This window comes from Diospyros lotus, chromosome 7 (assembly GCF_014633365.1).
Source record: "Diospyros lotus cultivar Yz01 chromosome 7, ASM1463336v1, whole genome shotgun sequence".
NCBI lineage: Eukaryota > Viridiplantae > Streptophyta > Magnoliopsida > Ericales > Ebenaceae > Diospyros > Diospyros lotus.
This window is the reverse complement of record NC_068344.1, coordinates 969,372-990,352: the sequence shown is the minus strand read 5'-3', so window position 1 is coordinate 990,352 and position 20,981 is coordinate 969,372. Positions and strand designations below refer to the sequence as shown.

General features: G+C 33.9%; 2 protein-coding genes and 1 non-coding gene across 4 annotated transcripts; 2 read left to right on the top strand and 1 right to left on the bottom strand.

Moving 5' to 3' along the window:
* LOC127806327 (VQ motif-containing protein 20-like) lies at nucleotides 1–306 on the top strand. Its single transcript, XM_052343552.1, has one exon. The coding sequence runs from the start codon at nucleotides 1–3 to the stop codon at nucleotides 304–306; it is 306 nt and encodes a 101-aa protein (XP_052199512.1).
* Nucleotides 307–3,312: 3,006 nt separating this feature from the next.
* TRNAR-CCU (transfer RNA arginine (anticodon CCU)) lies at nucleotides 3,313–3,385 on the top strand. The gene has a single exon. It is a non-coding gene; the product is annotated as a tRNA-Arg (tRNA).
* Nucleotides 3,386–16,168: 12,783 nt separating this feature from the next.
* LOC127806556 (isoeugenol synthase 1-like) lies at nucleotides 16,169–19,338 on the bottom strand. Of its 2 annotated transcripts, none has more exons than XM_052343919.1 (5): nucleotides 19,077–19,338; nucleotides 18,814–18,948; nucleotides 18,476–18,704; nucleotides 17,341–17,523; nucleotides 16,169–17,252 (listed from the first exon to the last, which is right to left on the bottom strand). In XM_052343919.1, exons 1-5 carry the CDS (start codon nucleotides 19,266–19,268, stop codon nucleotides 17,053–17,055), a joined length of 939 nt encoding a protein of 312 aa, XP_052199879.1. In that variant the 5' UTR covers nucleotides 19,269–19,338; the 3' UTR covers nucleotides 16,169–17,052. The 2 variants fall into 2 exon arrangements, with proteins under 2 accessions (XP_052199879.1, XP_052199878.1); XM_052343918.1 differs by having other exon boundaries at nucleotides 16,847–17,252; nucleotides 17,341–17,544.
* Nucleotides 19,339–20,981: the final 1,643 nt, after the last annotated feature.

Here is a 20,981-nt window from a genome sequence, read left to right as displayed (position 1 = left end):
ATGCCTTGTAGTAGAAGTAGTAGTAGTTCCTTTGATAATGTTGAGCGCGGCGTGCTTCGTGGGCCGAGGCCACCGGCTCTCATGGTGAACAAGAGCTCTGCTAATTCTACCAAGCAACCTGCAGTCAAAAGAAGCCGCCATGCCCCAGTGATTGTGTATCTGAGGTCGCCCACGGTTATCCATGTCAGCCCTGAGGAATTTATGGGCCTCGTTCAGCGTCTAACTGGGAAAACTCATCAAGGGCCAACCCACGCCGCGCTCTCTTCTTCTTCTTCTTCTTCTGCGTTCCGCCATGGGAGGCCGTGAGAAGCTGAATCAGTGTTAGAGTTGTAGTTTGGACATGCAGAGTTGCAAATCATCATGTAAGATTCTTAATCAGGTGGTATATATATATATATATATGGAACCAATTATATATGTACTCTCATCTTCAATGTTTTGATTATGTATTTTATTTATACTTTGCATTCATGACTTGTATCATAGTAAAAGTATCAAACTCAAGTATCTAAATAGCACTCAGTACTCGTGGACACTACTGTGATAATTAATTATTGAAGATATATAAAGAGAAATATTATACCCACAAATAAATTTAATTTATAATAATGAGTAAATTTATTATTAATTTTAAATAAGACTGTTATAAATTTGAAGAGAATTATTATGAATTTATATATATTATACAAAATTATTTTATCAAATTTATTTATACTTAATTTTTGAATAATTAATTATAACATTTTTAATGACAATCCTGTATTAATGTATTGTATATTTATATTAATATGATATAAAATATAATATATCAATAGACGAATGTCATAATTAAAAAAATATTTTAATTAAGTATTTAAATAATAGTTTTATATTATTAAATTATATTTCGAGATCATTATATAAAATAACAAAAAAAAAATAGCCGCGACCGTGATGCTTCCAAAGCGACCCCTATCAAGCAAACATATATGGTGTTCTTCCAAGGCTAGCAATAATTAACTAATGATAGTGATATAAAATATACTAAAGCTAGATTTAAAAAAAAAAAATTCAATTTATTACCTACTTCTTCATTGCGTTATGTTGCACCATCACCTCGCCTCACCAAATTAGGGTTTTGCCTTCGCACCATAAAGTTGCCTTTAATCATGCTTGAGATAATGTCTCAAGCTTCGATTTCTAACCGCATTCCAAGAGGCTTGTTCATTTTTTTTCTACCCCTTGTTGCATTGTTTATGTTGTTATTTAAATATAATAATAAATTTATAATTGTGAGAGTGTATTTGTATCGAGTTTTTAGTTTTTGAAAGATCTGTAAAAGAGAAAGCGATTAAGGGCACGAAGTGTTTTTCTGTACGGACTCTTTGATGGTTAAATTAGTCCTTGCAAAAAAGTATAAGAAAATAAAAAGATTGTAGTCTACATAGAATTTTAGTCTTATGTCAATAGGAGGAATCACCTCTTATTTATAGAGGTCAAATTTGACAGATAAAGGAGAATCCACGTGTGTGATGGAAAGGATGACGATGGCTGAAAAGCTCCCAAAGAAATCAAGCATGGGGGTTGCACTATAATTTTTCAGCAATGTATTTTTTGACATTATGCCATGAAAATCTTAGAGCGGTATGTGCCTAAGTGGTTGTACCTTTTATGGTGGAGTATGATGATCTTGGTGATAGAGATCATAGTGATTATCGGTAACAGATAGTCATGGTTGTTGATGAAGAATGGACACATGTTTTTAGGAATTCTTGCTGAGATGATAGTTTGTTAGGATTTTCAGCGAGAAATCTTAATTAGTCTTGAAGATTATTTTTTATTCATAATTGGTTTCTTGTTTAATTTGTAATCCTATTTTATAGTCAGTTAGAAATTATTGTTAGGTAAAGAAACCATAATCTTGATGGATAAGAAAACCTTAATCTTGTTGAACAAGAAAGCTAGTCTATAAATAGGATGGTTGGTTTGTTAATTAAGGAAAACAAATCACGTGTCAGACACCAGTGAAAATTAAAAATTTAGTGTAATTAGGATTTGGGTTTAAAAAGAGAATATTGAACTTTGTTGTTGTAAACTTTACTACATAGTGATATTTTTTCTTTATTATCCTAACAACCGTGATTTTTTCCATTAAAAAATTTACACATAAAAATTCATTATATTTGAATGTCATTGGATCATCTTATGTTTTTTCTCATCTTATTTTTTTCCCTTCAACACCCTCAGATGCTATAGTGGCAAGACAGACATCCGAAAGTCCAAGATCCTTCAAGCTCAATGAGTCCTCCAATCAAACAAACTTTAGGAAGAACAAAAGTCAGCATGTCATCAATATAGCCGTGTTGTGGTTAGCCCAGAACAAATACCCAATCTAGACTACCACCTACAAGGAACAAGGGAACATCTAGGCTAAACAAATAGATAGAATGCTTATTGATCTTCTCAAAATAACTTCCACTTGGAGTTAATTTTCTTTACAGCGCTAAAGAAAAATTGAAAAACAACATCAAATAATTTCCTGCTACCATGCAAACAGAAATGTTAAGGACTTTCAAATAATTTTACTCTCTACATTTTTCCTAGATTTTCTCTTGGGCCAATGACTAAAGCAAGAAAATTAAGGATACAATGCGTCTGCACCAGCCGTCTTCAACTCTGACTCAGTTGGGGCAGATGGATCTTCAGAGGTCTCATCTTCCTCATCTATTTCAGGTTCTATAGACCAAAAAGGAACAGAAAATAAACGCCAATGCCGAAACCAAATTGAACATAGGGTTTAGGAGGCAGATTGTACCGGATACAAACAAAGCCAACCCTGCTGAAACAGTCCTCGAGCTCCGTAAGATCAGCCTCGTTCTTCTTGTAGAGCTCGCTGCAGTGACCCAACAGCTCCTCAAACGACACTGTCCCGAAAGACATGGACTAAAGTAAATTGAGGTCGGTGGTGGTGGACGCCACCCGGCGGTTCAGGCATTGCACAAAGGTCGAAGAAGCAGAATCTGAAAGATAAAACGATGAAAGAAAAATACAAAGACAAGTCGAAAAAGAAAAGTAAATAAGCTTGCTCCATGGAAGAACAAAGGGAAGTGAATACTGAAAGGAACAAAGTGAAATTCTCGTGAGATTATACCGAGAGGAATAGGGCGGCGTTCCACCGATTGCTTGAGAGCGTCACTGCTGTTCTGGAGGTGGTTGCAGAACAGAGCCAGTGCTTTGCATAATCCGCCGATTAAGGCTCTTCCAAGGGGTCGGATTTGAAAATCCGCGAATACATCGGATTATATAATTTTAATGGCAGAAAAGGGCGTGAAGGCGTCTGTAGCTCAGTGGATAGAGCGTCTGTTTCCTAAGCAGAAGGTCGTAGGTTCGACCCCTACCTGACGCGTTGTGTTTTTGCTAATTGCTACTCTATTATTTTTTGCCTTTTACCGTTTCTACAAAAATGTTAGGAAAAAAACAAGTTTGGCTCCTAAATTTTTTTTTTTGCTCAATTTAGCCCCTCAACTTTTGGATTTTGGTCAATTTTAAGAGTGAATTTGAGCCCAAAACTATTATTTTAGGGAGAAAATGATCTATTTTGAAAAGTTTAGGGTTAAATTTGAGTCCAAAAAAATTCAAATAACTAATTTGATCAAAATTGAGGGATTAATTTGGTTTTTTTTTAAATATTATTGTTTAGAAAACTAAATCGGTAAATAAAATTTTTGGCCTTTGATCAAGTTCAAAAGTGCATTTGAGCAACAACAAAAAAAAAAAAAAAAAAATCTATAGTTTGAGAGGTAAATTGAATCAAAACTTATCATTTTAGGGGGAAAATATACTATTTTGAAAAGTTGAGGGGTGAATTTGATGCCAAAAAAATTCAAAAGTATTCTGTCCAAAAATCAAAAAATTGAGAGACTAATGTGGTCTTTTTTTTCTCAAAACATTATTATTATTGCAATAATTTTATAAATAAAATGATATTTTGTTTTATTACAATATTTGAGCACAATATTTGCATAATCATTTTCTAAAAAATAAATATCGCTTTGAATTCAGGAGAAACAATTTCTACTTTCTTTGTTTATGCATTGTCTAATTTTTTGTGAAAAATCACCAATCTTTGCGATCAATGTTAGTAGAACACCACCGACCAACATTTGAATTGACTCTAACAAAAAAAAAAAAAAAATTATTCAATGACCAATGAGCAAGCAAAAGAATATATAATAGTGTACATTATCATTGTCTTTTGCACAAAATAAGGCCCTTATTACCTTGCATCTCCACACATTGTGGGATAGAAATGTTGATTATGTTGAGTTCATTCCACATCAAATCAAAAAATAAGAATAAAAAAATTCAACATGTTAATAAACAAAATTTGCCTCATAAATAAGTTTGTCCCTTAAATATAGTGTAGTCTTCATAACTACATATGCATGTCTCTTTCAGAGCTTTTTCATAAAATGCATAACAACACTACTTGATTTTTTGTTAGGCATATACTATATGCTTGTTTGAAATTGTCTTCGAGTTTAAACAAAGTCAAAAATTATAAGAGAATAGAGAGTTATGTGTAATTTTTTTCTCTTAATCGTCATACACATAAACGAGCTGATCAATTACACTTGTGATAAAAATAATTTTTTTCTCTTTTTGTTTTTGGGTATTTTCATCTTGAATTGTTGATGAAGCACCTTGAACTATTTCCATGTCTTTATATTGGATGGTGTTTCCAATTGAGTGGCCAATAACCTTCACTACTACTCTCTTCAATTGGGAGTTTGTGTTTCATTTGTGTGGTTCCATTCAAACTTAGTATTGTCTTATCTTCTTGTATCTTAAAACTTATATTATTTTATAGTACTGATGTAATTATACGTTCACAATTTCATAACAATAGTATAATTTCACTTATTATAGTTGTATATAGATAAAAATTACAAATTCTCTTAATCATCATAATGCTTAAATAATTAGTTATTCAATTTTAAATGTTTTCCATATCTTTTTATTTTCTCATAACGTTCTTTATATATATTAATGAAGAAGTATTCTTAGAAAAAACACATGTCCTAATACATTTAGATTTAGGCCAACCCAAAGAGATGCAAGAGATTCCAAATATAAGTCAAGATTTGATCCAAGCATCCCAAATTTAAGTAAGAGACTCGATCCAAATTCCTGAATGTGCCTCGATCTAGAATTAAATCTTTATTTGTTCAAATCAACCCAAGGGCCAAAATTTAATTGTGCACATGATATGATCAAGATACTTGTATTGCCTCATAATATGCCTATGAAGACATAAATTTCAAAAAGCAAGTAAGCCATTCATTAAATACTATTACTTTTTTTTACCTTTAATATTGAAATTAGCTTGATCGTTAAAAGATATATTGGGAGAGATTGAACTCTATTTTTACAAATCAAACAAGTTTTGAATAAGTTTAGAGTCGAGGACAACTACTAGATGCACTCAATTATGGATGGACCACTTAAAAACAAATACATAACAACCAAAAAAAAAAAAAAATTGACTCGAATCTATAACCTTTAAGTCATAATAAATAAGATCAATTTTATAATCAAAATTCATTATTAATTAAAATTAGCTTAAAAAATAAAAAAGTAAACTATAATTAAAAGTATAAGATTCATTTTACATAGCTTGAACTATTTGTTTTGTCATAATCTCTTTGGACACCATAGTGTTTATGTATAATATGTTCTGTTGCACTTAATTTTGGGGTCAATGGTTGAACACAACTTAGGCCGGTCACCACATGTGGCTCCCATTCTATTGCCCTTAATTTGACATTAGGATAAGGATAAACTGTATACACATTATAGTTTTAACTCATTATTTTAAGAACACTTCCTATGATTTAAAATTGACACTAGAAACTCGTGTTCATTTCTTTAATTGCACCCACATCCCCTTCATCCAAATTAAGAGATAACATCCTTTATTTAGATTATACTAAATCAAAATTAAATTTAAATAAAATTAAAATCAAAATAGAAAGATAGACGTCGCCTAAAAAAAGAGAGAAAAATAAATAGAAGAAGATGAAGAAAAATCCTTAGAAGAAGAAGAAAAAAATGAAAAATATTGAATCAATCTGGGTTCTTTCCATATAATTTGACGATTTGATAGGGCTTGTTCCATCAATTTGGGTTTCTTCCAAATCATTCGAAGATCTAGAATGAACTTAGATTGATTTGATCATCTTCATTATATTTTTTTTTCTTATGTTTTTTTCTTTCTTTATGTTAGTTCGAGAGAACTAATTGTTGATCACTTGAGAATAATAGGTTATTTGTATTAGTATTGTGTGCTCTGATACTAGATTTGAATGACATATAGCGGGCTTGTTTTAATGTATTGATTGTGTTTTTGTATAAATCTATAAAAGACAAGATTTTCTTTATTCATATTTTCTCCAATCAATTATATTAATGAGTCCATAAATTTTCTATGTGAGAATCTTATTTTTAAGGTGTTGAGACTGTGTGACAAGATTCTCTTGTAACAAAATATCTTAAACTATTCCTAATCCTTAGATTCTTTGGATAGAGAGTCCGAGTAATTAAATATGGACTAGCATAGGGGTTACTACCCCGTTCGGTATGGAGATACCAATGGGAAGATGGTGTGTCGCAAACCATATGACATGAGATGTCACTTGTAAATATGTGGGTGGTCATTAGGGAACGATCAGCTGAATATGACACCAATGACTAACCATATGATCTGGTGAATAATGGTCATATCATTAGGTTGTGATAATGTGTTAATCCTTAGATTTGAACCGGCACGGTTGTTTTGTGTATTGGTGTCCGGGATTTGTTAATGAGCTGAACTATCCAATTAGGATGTAGGAAAGTTCATCTATGTGGTTCTGTATTACCGATATATGGAAACAGGTATTGAGAATAGGATCCGTCGCCCTCGTCGGTATTTGATGGGGTGAACGTCCTATGTGATCTACTATTGATGTGACATGATAGTCGCTGCCCATGACAGATTGAAAGTCAGGAAATGTGTGTTTCTTAAGGTGTCATCTAGTCACATTAATAAGATTTGTCACATAGTTACTAAGTTTGTGAGTTTGTCACTTCATGACTCTCGTTCAGTCGGGACGTTAGGTGATGGAATGATTATAACACACAGTAATCGTTAACTGTAATAGGTTCACGTGAAGTGAGATTTCACTAGTCATGGCCAAAATTGAACCGGACCGGCGGTTCGAACCGGAACCGGACCTGGAACCGGCCGAACCAGAACCAGACTGAACCGGCGAAATTCGGTCCGGTTCCGGTTCAAGGTTCCGGGGAACCGGAACCGCCGGTTCCGCGGAACCGGAACCGGAACTGCCGGTTTCGGTTCCGCGGAACCGGAACAACCCCCCCCTCCCCCCCCCCCCCAACCACCCCCCCGTGCAGCACCCCTCCCTCCCCCCCCAACGGTCCAAAATTGGACCGTTGGCAGCCAACGGTCCAATTCCAATTTTATTAATTTTTTTTTTAATTTTATAATTCCTATCTATATATACCCCTCCCTCCTCCACTCATTTTTCACACTTTCTCTCTCTCAAGTCTCAAGCTATTATTCTCTCAATTTTGTCTCTCATTTAATATTTCAATTTCAATTTCTTCAATCTTCTCATTTTGTTATTTATCAATTTATTCAATTATATTGTTAATTATTTATTACTTGTTACTATATTATTTTATCATTATTATATTTTTTTATTATCATACTTTTTTCAAAAAAATGGCAAGTGAAGGTAGAAATTTTGAAAATGTTGAAAATGTTGAGTTTGAAACTCAAAATTTTCAAACACAAGAGAGTGAAACTCAACAAAAGGGAGGTGGAAAAATTTCTACTTCTGATATTTTTAATATTCATTTCAAGAAAACACCAAAAGGAGATGGTGGAAAAGGCACAAGGAGACATTTCCAACTCTTGCAATTATTGCAAGTCAACTTCTTGCAGTTCTAGCTTCAACTGTAGCCGTTGAACAAACATTCAGTAGTGGAGGCAACATTTTGGACGAAAGAAGATCAAGATTGGCTCCAGAATCATTGGAAGCTCAAGTTTGCCTCGATGATTGGGAAAGAGCTAACATGCGACGTCAAGAAGAACTTATCCATTCATCATCATCTGACGAATGGGTTAATGATGGTTCAACAACGGCGACTTCCGACTCCAATGAAGATGCGTAGGATCCAAGTCCATATTTTATTTTTTTCACATTTGTAAAAATTAATTACTTGTATTACATTTTTGTTGTAATTATTTTTTAATGAAATTAAGTCTAATTCTATTTTTTATTTTTTATTTTTCACATTTGTAAAAATTAATTACTTGTATTACATACTTGTTTAGTTGTTTTAATTATTTTTAATGAAATTATTACTTATATTTCTTCAATTTTTAGTAGTGTTTTTTTATTAAAAATATGGTTGAGAATATTTATATTTACAATTACATTTAACAATTAAAAATTGAAACCAAACCGAACCGAACAACGGAACAAGGACCAAAATTGAATACAACAATATTTAAAAAAAATTAAAAAAATTCGGTTTGAACCGGAACCGGAACCGTTGACCGAACCGGCTCAAACCGTTGACCGAACCGGTCCAAACCGTTGACCGAACCGGCACGAACCGGAACCGGAACCGAACCGTCCCAAACCGCCCTTGGGCGGTTCGGTTCAGGTTCAAAGATTTCTTGAACCGGAACTGGCGGTTCATGAACCGGAACCGGCGGTTCATGAACCGTGGCCATGTTTAGATTTCACTACCACCTATACTATCCTGAACTGTTGTTAGGCGCTATTCAAGAACTCTCGGAACGTCATTGGGATTTAAAGAAGTTCCGGTGATGGGTCAATGGATTAATCGACACCAAAAAGAATTTCGGTGTTATCTGATTGCTTGCGTGTAGTGAATCTAGAAAGTCACACACCATATAGTGTTACGTTTGGTATCGAAATTGTGTGCCCAAAATATCTCTAAAATTGATTGGTCAAAAGTTGACCATTAGCCCCCATGCCAATAATGCATAGTTGAAATGCATAGTGCATAGTATATACTGTAAATCAATTATTGATTGCAGGTGACGATTGAAATTGCACAGTACATAGTAAAATTGCATATTAACCTCTAAATTATTAAGAGAATAATTGAGGAGGGTGGCTGCACAAACGTGAGAATTATATTCAGCTGAGGGAAGGGGAAATGGGTTTATTTAATGGCATAGGCAGAGCCTCTGCCTTCATCTCACTCTAATTTTCTCACGTAGTTTTCTTCTTCTTCTTTCTACTTCTTCTGAAAAATTATATAAATTATATGTGTAATAATTACACATATAATTTTGAGACACGATCACCGGTGATACGTAAATCCTCTATGTCTAGCACAGGAAGAGATGACTAAAACGATACCCTACTGCATACTAGGTGTAGACTGACTAGGACCACCACATCTTGAGGTGAACTCTGTCTCAATACAAAAACCAGTTATGTATTTCATCCCTTCATCGGACATCAAGTATACATTTATTTATGTATTATGTATTCAATTGTTGAATATGCATGTTGTTTAAATACCTAACCTATGTATGATGTGTATATTATATTCCGTTGCGTGTATCTAATATACAGTAAAAAAAAAATATTTTTGCTTATACTACCATACTAGTGATTCGCTTCAATTCATTCAAGCATGATTTCACATTATTGTATACTTCGATCATTTAGATTTGATCTTTGGCTTGTATGGTCTGATTATATGCAATTTCTATAACGTGGTGGCATCAGTTCAATCGAACATTTCTTTGATTGGTAACATAATCATTACTATTTACCCATATTTATCAGAATGATTCCTTTATTTATGTAATGTTCGATAACATTATTGTATAGTCCGATCGAATAATTCACCCATCGCATTCATGTAGGAATGGTGAATAGTTCAATCAGATTGATTTTCGTATATGATCAGTTCGATTCATTGATTGGACTGTTCATATGCATTTTTTGATGACGTTGTGGATCGGATTGTGAAGAGTCCGATCACAAATAAAATCAGTCTGATTGGACTAATTCTTTATATGAAGAGTCCGATCACAAAATGAATAAGTCCGATCGGACTATTGACCAACCCATCTCGTGTAAGATCGTTGAATAGTCCGATCGAACTGATTCCTTTCGATCCGATTCATTGATCGGTATAAACATTCATTCACCCATATCATTCATGTAGGAGTTCGATTGGACTGATTCCGTTCAATCCGATTCATTGATCGGTCTAAACATTCATTCACCCACAACATTCATGTAGGAGTCCGATCGAGACTGATTCCTTATATGAAGAAGAGTACTCCAATTGAACTTTATTTCTGTAAGGCAATTCATATAAGGCAAAGTTTATCTATTTTTTAGAATCTTTTCCCAAATTTAGTTATACAAAAAATTAAGAACTATACAATTGTTCATAACTTATTAGGCCACAACCATCTATCACTTGGAATGTTATATCTATACAGGTAAAAGGTAATGTACCTTCGTTCTGAGTGTCATTTTTCATAGAGTGCATCTCTTATTTATCTTCCCTGTGCTGTAAAATGTCCTTCACGTATTAATACAAAGCACCTACAGCTACTCCTATATTAGAAATAATGCTAGTTATATACAAAATATATCAGTTAATAACATTTTAATGTTTTGGAATATGCAATAGTACTTAAATATGAATGCAGTACCCGTCTTGTTGCTGAGGGATCGACCTCTACACTAGATTAGGAACCTCCACCTCCCAATCTTGGTATGAATGCGTAACTATCAAACAATGCTTATAATAATCATTATTAACTAGGAGAATGGATAGGAGTTTGGACAATGGGTTCAATTCATTGATTCTTTTCTTTATGCTTTCAATGGACATTAACATATGGTCGTATACGATGATTTTCCTATCATTCAAGCAGATTTTTGATAGTTCCCAATGCTCATTTCCTTCAGCACACAGGAGTAACGCCTGATTGTAACAGGAACACATTAGTCATGCTAGACTATAAAAAAATGAAAGAATATATAAATAACACCTACGTAATATACGGTCCACCAGGGAAAATCTTTGTCAAGTTCCCTTAAGACAAAATGGGTTCATTCTTTGGGGAGCTTAACCTCAGAAGGCGTGTACTGCTTCTAGCCCTTCTCAAACTCCATTGTCCATAGATATTGCATATACCCCTGGAAAAAAGGTTAAACATCCCTAATAGACTAAATAAAGATTTAAAAAAAAAGGCTTTAATATAAATTGTAATATATGCTCACAAAAAGTGTCAATGACACAATGACATACTTTTTGTCATAGATCCCACCAGATGGTGATTGCATATTTCTGATCCGTCGGTGGTAACACATGTAGTTGTCGATGTGTTACCCCTCTAACCAGCTCATCTCTCATTCTATATAGCGGAGCATACTCAATACAACATGCTATACGTGACCGGTGGTACGCCTACAATGAACAAGAATTATTATACGGGTACTCGTATTACTGATGGCATAAAAGGTAGACACTTACTGGATCTCATCTTGGGAGATTAAGTACTGGGTGTATCCTAGAGGGGGTATAGGACCAACGTCCTCCTTTTCTTCAGCCTCATGGTGTTGCTTCGTTGCTTCCAGGGCTATCCGAATAACCACAAGATCTACAGTGTCAGTTGACATTACGGCCTTTCATGTCCTTTTCGTAGCTGCAAATTTCATTCTCTTTTTCTGTCGACTGGGATCGGTGAAAGGTGTACGATGAAATTTGAATGGTGCTTGCTCTCATACTGATCGTCTGTCCATCTCCTCTTGCAATGCAACAAAAATACAACGTGGCAATTCGATAGCATTGACAAATATATAGTCATATAAAAGTGGAATTTGTTACCATAGAAGAAGATGTCTGGTTCTCTTCATGATGGCAAGCGAGTAGGGACTTGTCACCAACATCTAGCTCCTCTTGCAACTAAATAAAAATTCACAATTACAAGATAGAAGTATTAAAGAATATGTAAATGTATAAAAGTTAATTTGCATCTTACGACTTACATGAGATATATATCCAGTCCTTCTCTTGAATACGATCAGACTAAGTGTGATCACCACCATCTACCTCTTCCTGCAACTCAATAGAAATTATCCATTACTTCATTAGACATCTAATATTTCTTCTTCAAAAGTCAATATATCATTAGTGTGGGTATTAATTAATTTTACAACATGATAACACTCTGTGTGTGAGTTAGTTTCTAAAAAAAAAAAATAAATAAATAAATCCTAACTGTAAGAAAATAACTATAGCCACTTATAAACATAACGAAGAAGCAAGAGCAGTGTAGAGATCGAACTTGGTTAAGGAAGAAGAGCAGTAATGAAGAAACAAATATTTGAGAATCAGGGTTGCTTAGTTGTGGAAATGTAACAGCTGAGGTAGGAAGAGGCTGCGACGGTGACGACTAGACAGGAAGCGACAGCAACGGTGGCAGACGGTAACGACAGTCGTAGGATGGGGAAGAAGCGACCTCGATGGTAGTCGAACACGAGGCAGGAAGCGACGGTTAACGATGATGATGATTTCATGTGAGGCAGGAAGTGACAGACGACGGTCGCAAGCTAGGGAGGAAGCGATCGCTACTGAAGAGGAGACTGAATGTGGAGGGGACGCACACTCGAGCTAGTGGAAACAAATGTCGGAAATGGAGGAGACGCGATTGACTGCACTCTCACCCTGCAATTAAAACACAAAACAAAACACAATAAAAATTTTATATTTTATTTATTTATTTAGGCGAGAGGTTTATACTCGTCAGTGTACGAGTGCAGTTGTAGTTCAAATTTAAATTTATACTTTCTGGATAAGTCCAGGTCGTCCACTGAGAGATTTATTTATGGCAAAAGAAAAAAAAGAATGTCACACACACGCACACGCATTTAGATGGATTGATAACATGATTTTTTATGATTTTTTTAGATAACAAATACTAGAAAATAAAGCAAGACAGAAGTTGAAATAAATACTAAACGTGAGAATATGAGATTGGAAAGTACTTGAGTTAAGACAATTTCAGTGCCAACCCGTTGATTCCCAAATATTAGCATAAAAGATTAGCAACATTAATTTAATTTCAGATATGAGGATTTGTTATTAAATGTAATTAAAGATAATGATAGCTCTAGTTTAAGCAATCCCCATACATGATATGCGGGATTCTAATTTAAGAAACTACCATAAATTCAATTACAATTAATACACAAAACAACTAAATTAATCATCCGGGTTTGGGTGTGATAGCGTTTCCAGTTCTAGTAACTCTCATGCGTGACATGAAAGCTCTAAATTAGGCTTACGCTCCAATCCAAACCTAGTGATTTTTCAATAATCAAAACACACTCATATTGAAGTTTAAACCAATGTTACTCATTTAAAGCGTAGCTTTCTTTGGGAATCATTGGCGTTAGACACTGTCCTTGCCTTAACCCAAGATTAGATTTAGCTACTCATCTCTATTAAATTAATTGACATCAATTTAAATGACATAATTTAAATAACAGAATTTAAATGACAGGAATTAAAATAGAAGAAACTAACCGGCCATTTAGGCGGTAGATAATTAAAATACAAGAATTAAAATTGCAAGAATTTAAAGGCAAGAAACTAACCGTCCATTTAGGCGGTGAACAATTAAATGACAAGAATGAAAATTGCAGAAATTTAAAGGCACAAATTAACCGGCCATTTAGGCGGTGAATAATAAAGTAATAATAAATGACATAAGAATTTAAAAGAAGAAAGGAAGGAAGTAAGATCACAAGAGAGAATACTAAAGAAAAGGGGAAAGAACAAGAACAATTCTCAAAGAGAGAATTATAAGGAAACAACTAAACTTTGATTCAAGAATAATAATCACACTTACAAATGCAATCAAGTGAGCTATTTATAGGCCACAAGATGCAATACAAACCACACAATTTCAATTATTCAATTAGACATAATTATATCTAATGGGCACTCACACACTTAAAGTTAAATGGATTTTAGCTATAATACACACCTAATATTAAATGGATTTTAGCTAAAATACATACCTAATAAAGCATTCATAAAGTTAAATGGATTTTAGCTATAATATCCACCTAATAGTTAAGTGGATTTTAGCTAAAAAACACACCTAATAAAGCTCTCACATAAAAAATAAAAATAGATTTCTATAAATTGATTTTTAATCTTCATTAGGATTAAAAATAATCCTTGGGCCTTCTCCAAATAATATCTTCCATGGGTTGCTCAAATTGGGCCTTAATTCTTCATGAGCTTAAATTCTTCATGGACTTTAATTTTTCATGTGCTTGATTTCTTCATGGACTTGAATTCTTCATGGGCTTGACTTTTCCATGGGTTTGATTTCTTCATGGACTTGAATTCTTCATGGACTTTAAGTCTTCATGGGCTTTAATTCTTCATGCCTAAAAAATAAAAATAAAAATAATTTAATGTTATTAATAAATTATATATTATATATATGTATTATACATGGCACATATATATATTATATTATATTATATATATATTACATGCATGCACATAATGATGTATATGTATTATATATAATTTTATATATTATTATTATTATTATTAAATTTTACTTTAAAATTTCATTTCATTCATTTTTCAATTTAAACTTGCATATAACCATAAAATATATATTAATATCTAATTTAAACTATTTTTAAGATCAAAAGAAGGGTATAATTATAACAAAATTTTTATAAAATTAACCACTAATCAGCGATGGAGAAAGAGAGAAAATGAATGAGGAAGATAGAAGCTCTAGGATGGGCGAGTAAATAAAAAATTATTGGGTTGTATAAAAGGGAGAGAGAGAGAGAGAGAGAATGGGGAATGAGTATTCAAAATATTGGGCTGCAATTTCACTGATGGAGCAAATGTTCAAAAGCAATTTTAACCCTCAACTAACGACGGTTACGTTCACCTTGGGTGAACAAAATCACACTAAGAATATTGACTTAACTTTGTTAATTAAAGAAAATCTTACTAAGCCACAAATGATGTAGAGTTTTGATTGGCTTATAAAAATTTAAATTATTATTAAATAGACTATTTGTTGCAATTGTATTGTATACTCACAATAATTAACAATAGTTCGATTCAAGGGTCAGCTTAAGGTATAGGTTAATAAAGATCTTCAAAAAAGAGAAACCCTAAAAGAATAAGGTCTCATATCATTTGAAATTTTATTTCATGATGGTTTTTGTTTGAGTTCATATTCTGTTTATTTTGTTATTTCATTTAGATGAGAAAATCCCCCAACTCTCCAAGCCCACAACTCATTTTCTTATGTTAGGCAATAAATACTATTCTAAAACATAACATGCTCTCTAATATTGATTATTTAAATTTATTTTCAAAATTAATTTTTCTTAAAAAATTATAACCATGAAAATAAAAGCACCACTTGCAGTACTAAATTTTATGAAAAAAGAAAATTCTTTTCTAAATGTATGGATGACTTATAAAATACTATTAAACATCCATGTTACTGAAGTTATAGCAAAAATAAGCTTTTCAAAATTAAAATTAATAAAATCTTATTTACTTTCAACTACATCACAAAAAAGATTAAGTAATTTGGTTATATTATCAATTGAAAAATATTTATTTTCTAAATTTGAATGTAAAAATTTAATTAGTAATTTTGCATCTGAAAAATTAAGAAAAGTAAATTTTAAATAATTTGTAATATTTATTTATATTATTAAAGAAATACCAAAATAATTCTTCCTTAGGGGCACAGATATTCTTAAGCCGACCCTAGTTCAATTATATTGGTTTACCAAAAATCTTCGATTTGGCTCATCAAGTATAGTGTACCGTGTGGGCACTGTTGGTCACCATTCTCTTTTTCTCATATTTCCAAGGTTGTGCTTTGCGATAATATTTTTGACGACTCCCAACTCTCAGGAGAGTTTATCTGCTTAGTAACTTGGAGTCTACAGTCAAAAGGTATATGGCCCTTGAGTAGGTTATGATTAGAATGAGTTGGATTTGAGTGTTTGTGTCAGTGAGTATCCCAGGATTGAGTACATCACAGTGAACTTTAGTGACCAAAGTTGGTACATACAATTGATCATAGCTTTTACTTGTGTAGATATTGTCGTGAGGAGTGGCTTTGTCTCCATTTATCTTATATGGCTGGCGTCCTACCAACTAGTTTTCCTTGCTCAAGCATGTCATTCTGATTAATAACCTGGAGTGGATAGAACTCCACGTCTTCGTAGTAAACAATAGACGACCTTTGAGTAAGTTATGAATTAACAGAGATGGCCCTAGGTGTTTGTGTCAGTGAGCATCCTAGGGTTGGTTGCACCACAGTAAACTTTGGAGATCAAAGCTGGTACATTCCTTTGGTCAAGTTTTTATCTGTGTACATATTATCATTGTGGTTGAATTTCTCATGGCATTAAATCCATGAGTGTTTGATCCTGGAGTTTGTTATCACAAGATATGATTTGAAGACCTTTTGCTACTCCTTTGGTTTATGCTATTTATCTTGATGAATAAGTGAGTTGATCAATGTAAATGTTTGAATAGGTTTGGTTAGATTTTGGTTGAGATGTATTTTTTTTTATTATTATTTGTTTAGATCCCACTTCATTTGTTGGAATTCTGAACATAGTGTTAGTTTCTTGCTTTATATGTGTAGTGGGGTATGCTTTGGGTTTTTTTTTTTTTTTTTTTTTTGCGTTAGTTTTTTTAATACAATTCAAATTTACAGAGAAAAAAAAATGCTGAATGAGATAGACTAATTAATCTCGTCCCATTGTCAACACTACCACAAGTCACCCTTTAAAAGATTGTAACAAATTTAACATTTTTTTTTTACAATCATATATATATATACACACACACACATATATATATATATATTACAAAATATAATTTGTTTTTATAGTTATTATGACCGGCCGATGATATGGATCAAGTAAATGTGGACAATTTTGGTTTGGGCGGACTAAGCAAACAAATGTCGAGGAGCTTATCTACTGAAGTGTAGTCGTAGTCTGGATAGAGCCTCGACGCCTCCAACTCCTCCTCTCCCAGCTCGAAACTCGTCTCTGCTCCTTCAACAAATACGTTGTACAGTATGGCCATCTTTATGTTTTCCGGCGCCGGCAGAGCTACAAGTCGGAGTTAATTCTTTTCATTATTTTCAAACTTAAACCCTATACTTTAAGCTAGCTCTAGCTAAATACAGCACATACGTACTTCGGGAGAGGTCGATGATATCTTGCTCGGGGAGGTGGCCTTTTGTGAAAGTCCGCCCAGTCTTGTGCTCCCAGGACGAAAGCAGATTCAACTGGGAGACAACGTTGCCCGGCGGCCGACAGTAAATGACCCGGTTGGCCGTTCTTTCATCTGTGCTCGCTTTCACTGTGTACGCTGCCACATCTTCTTCGTAGTTTAGCACGGCTATATATGTCAAGTGTATATATGTGGTGAGTTGAATAAGCATCCACATCAATGACACAGTCAACGAAATTAAAGAACTTATAAGCTTGTCGATTTATGAACCAAATTTAGAGGCTACCTAGCTTATCCTTTTTTATTAGAGCTTTTAAGTTAGTTTGCTGTTAGCATAAAAGTTATATAATATTTAAGTTAATAACGTATTTGAATAAATATATTTTTAAACTGTCAATTAATAGTTATGTATTTGGTTTGTAAAAACTGATAAGTTATCAAAATTTGATAAAAAGACTAAAATAAACATGATATTATAACACATCTTTATTAGATAAATTATACATACTTATTAAAAAATATATTAATATAATATATATACATCTTTTATTTTTTTCTTAAAAATATTACGATTAATATATATACAATATATATATTATATATATATTTACAGGTTGGGGATGCCACTGACGATGGAGAAGGATGCGACGATCGAGGCTGGAGGTGGCACCTGATGGCGACGGTGGTAATGGAGAAAGGTTGACGACGCTTGGTGACTTGTGGCGACAGATCTAGAATCAGATGTAGCGATGACATGACCCACCAACACTTCGACTGCTTGCGGCGGCCTAATTGGACGACGGCGACCTGGTTATGGAGAAGGGCCGACGACAATAGCGACAGTAATGGCTAAAGCAAAGGGAAGATGATGGGATAGGGTAGAATAGTCTTTTACTTGGCCAATGTAGTAGCACTTTGTGCAAAAATTTGGGATACCAGCTTTTCTCAAATACTATTATAGTAGTGTTTAAGCTAATTTGGGTTATCAAACATTTCACTCAAAAATACTGCTTAACTTAAATGTTACTTATATAGCTTATAAGCGGTAAACCACTAAGCCAAACACCCTCTTAATATGAAAAGACAGAGAAGTACTTACCCTTGGCTTCACCACTTCCATAGATGGTAACTTGATCGCTCTTGTCATGGGAGTGGAGCAAGAAATCTATAAAATAGGCTGAAAACGAGTTGGCCGACACATAGGTGTATGATAATCCAGCTGCCTCCGTTGCCCTCCTTACTTTCTTCTTGTTGTCGAGCAGAGCTTGGAAAGGTGGCAGCCCTCTCACCCTGTCAACGTCGCTCCCAAATTCTGAGGGAACGAACCTCTGCCAATACAATAATCATCATCATCATCATCATCATCATCATTCAAACTCATCAAATCCGAAACTAATTAATTAACCATATATATACATATATACGTATGTCATGAACCTTAATGTTGGCGGCCCGCTTCATTGCAGTGATAAGCTTGAGCTGATGGAGATGTTGAGGCACTGCCAGTGTCGAGATAACGACGTCGACCTGCCGGAGCACCCAAACAAGCTTCTCCTCCTCCTCTAGCTCTCCCTTCCACACGTACGTCAAAGTTAATTGGCGGTAATCAGAAAAAAAACAAACAAACTAGCTAATTCGAGAAGTCTTAATAATTAATTAAACGTAGAGCGGGATCATTAATGGACCGACCGTGTGCGTACTTGGAAAATGGTGACGCCGATGGACTGGAAGTGGCGGTGCAAGAGGAGTTTGGAAGGGTCGTCGGAGCTGGGGTTGATGGGGCGGACATAGGCGAAAGTGGGGTGGCCCATGGAAACGCTTGCTTTGACCATGAACTGTCCCAGATAACCAGTCGCTCCGAATATCAGGATCTTGCTCTTTTCACCATCCATGGCCGCGCCGCCGTATCTTCCGTTCCTCCTAGCTAGCTCCTTAGTTATTATACCTTGATGGCTAGCTAGCTATAGCTACTCGATCGGCCGCTTATATACATGATTGATTCGCCACACAAACATCGATCTCAATTAATAAATTACGAAAGAGGAAGCGTGACGCTTCATAATGTATATATATGTGTATATATATACAAATCAAGTCTTTAGATAAACTTTGATCATCTGATTTATTATGACTTGTATATATATATTGAGACGATGTGATGTATGTTAACTTAGTACGTAAGTATCTTAATCTCTCACTAAATTTGTAACGTACGTGGCAGCAGGCAGTATGAACTAATTAATTACCTTTCAAAATCCTTTTCGTCTCCATTTTTTTTTAAATACCTCTCGGACAAGTTAATTAGATTAATGAGGGAAGGAAAACAATTATAGTCGTTGCTTCCTTAAGACTACAGGTGTGTAACTGTAACACGTGTCCTTCGCCCTTGCATCATTACCTAACCCGAGCAAACCCGAAGATGACTAGGACCCACTTCTCTGTTATGCCTTCAATAGCAATAGCGATGATGAGACCAGTTTTTCTTTTTTTGGACCAATAGCATATTTTTGCTCTGAACTTTTTTTTTTTTAATTTTAACTTTTTAAAGTTTCAAATGTACTTTTAAATCATGTAAAATCACTCGTTTAAATACTTAAACAACAAGTGATACGCATGTATATTATGTGATAGTTTTTTAATGTTTTCTCAACTCCCTCTCTTTTCCATTCCCTTCTCGATATCTCTTTAACTTATTCTCTTTATTCGACGACATCTCCTCAAATTTCATTCTCTCCCTGACTACATCTCTTCCAGTGTCTCTGTCTATCCGTCTCTCTATCTTTCTCAAGCTATGTCACCTTAGATTTAATAACATTTTTAGTTTCTTTCTCTTTCTATCTAGTTGCGTCTCCTTAACTCCCTTTCTCTATTCAGCATCAGTTGATTTTGAAGACAAGAAAGAAAATAATTCTTCACAATCAGCCGTGCATGTGTAGAATCTGAGTAGCTTTAGCTTTGTCTTTCATCTCATTCTTCTTCTTTTTTAGATTCTCCAACACTACTTTTAGCTATTTTATTTGCCTGGAGAAGAGCTTTTAGCTTCGTTAGATAGAGATAAAGAGCTAAGAAAATGCTAGAGAAAGAGAGGAGACGCAATCAAAAATAAAAGAAATTGAGAAGACGCTAGAGATAGAAAGAGAAGAGACGTAGTTGAAGAAAGTGAGAGAGCTGAAGAGATATTATCAAAAAGAGAATAAGATAAGGAGACATCAGATAAAGAAAAATAAATTGAGGAGACGTTAAAAAATTGTTACATCATTGTGCATGCGTATCATCTATTGCTGAAATATTTAAATAATTGATTTTGCATGATTTAATTATATATTAAAAATCACAAAACAAAATTAAGATTTTATAAAAAGAAAAAACATAAAAATTCAAGAATAAATATATACTTTCAACCCTTTTGATGATATTTGCAATATTTATGGGACCTAGTAAACTTTTTACATAAAAATCAAGTTTTTGTAACAATTATCCCTTGTCCTTAAATGACAGTATATATATTACGTAATAATTGGATCAGGGATATTTCAGTCTTTTCGCGTTGCTTCCATTCTCATTCCCACCCAGTGATCGAAACGACGGCGGTCGCTAACGGCGTC

Coding starts and splice junctions, on each gene's coding strand:
- LOC127806556 (XM_052343918.1), bottom strand. CDS start 19,268: ATGGATGGTGAAAAGAGCAAGATCCTGATATTCGGAGCGACTGGTTAT. Junction 18,949..19,076: donor TCGGCGTCACCATTTTCCAA/GTACGCACACGG, acceptor TACGTGTGGAAG/GGAGAGCTAGAGGAGGAGGA. Junction 17,253..17,340: donor TATCATCGACCTCTCCCGAA/GTACGTATGTGC, acceptor TCCGACTTGTAG/CTCTGCCGGCGCCGGAAAAC.
- LOC127806327 (XM_052343552.1), top strand. CDS start 1: ATGCCTTGTAGTAGAAGTAGTAGTAGTTCCTTTGATAATGTTGAGCGC.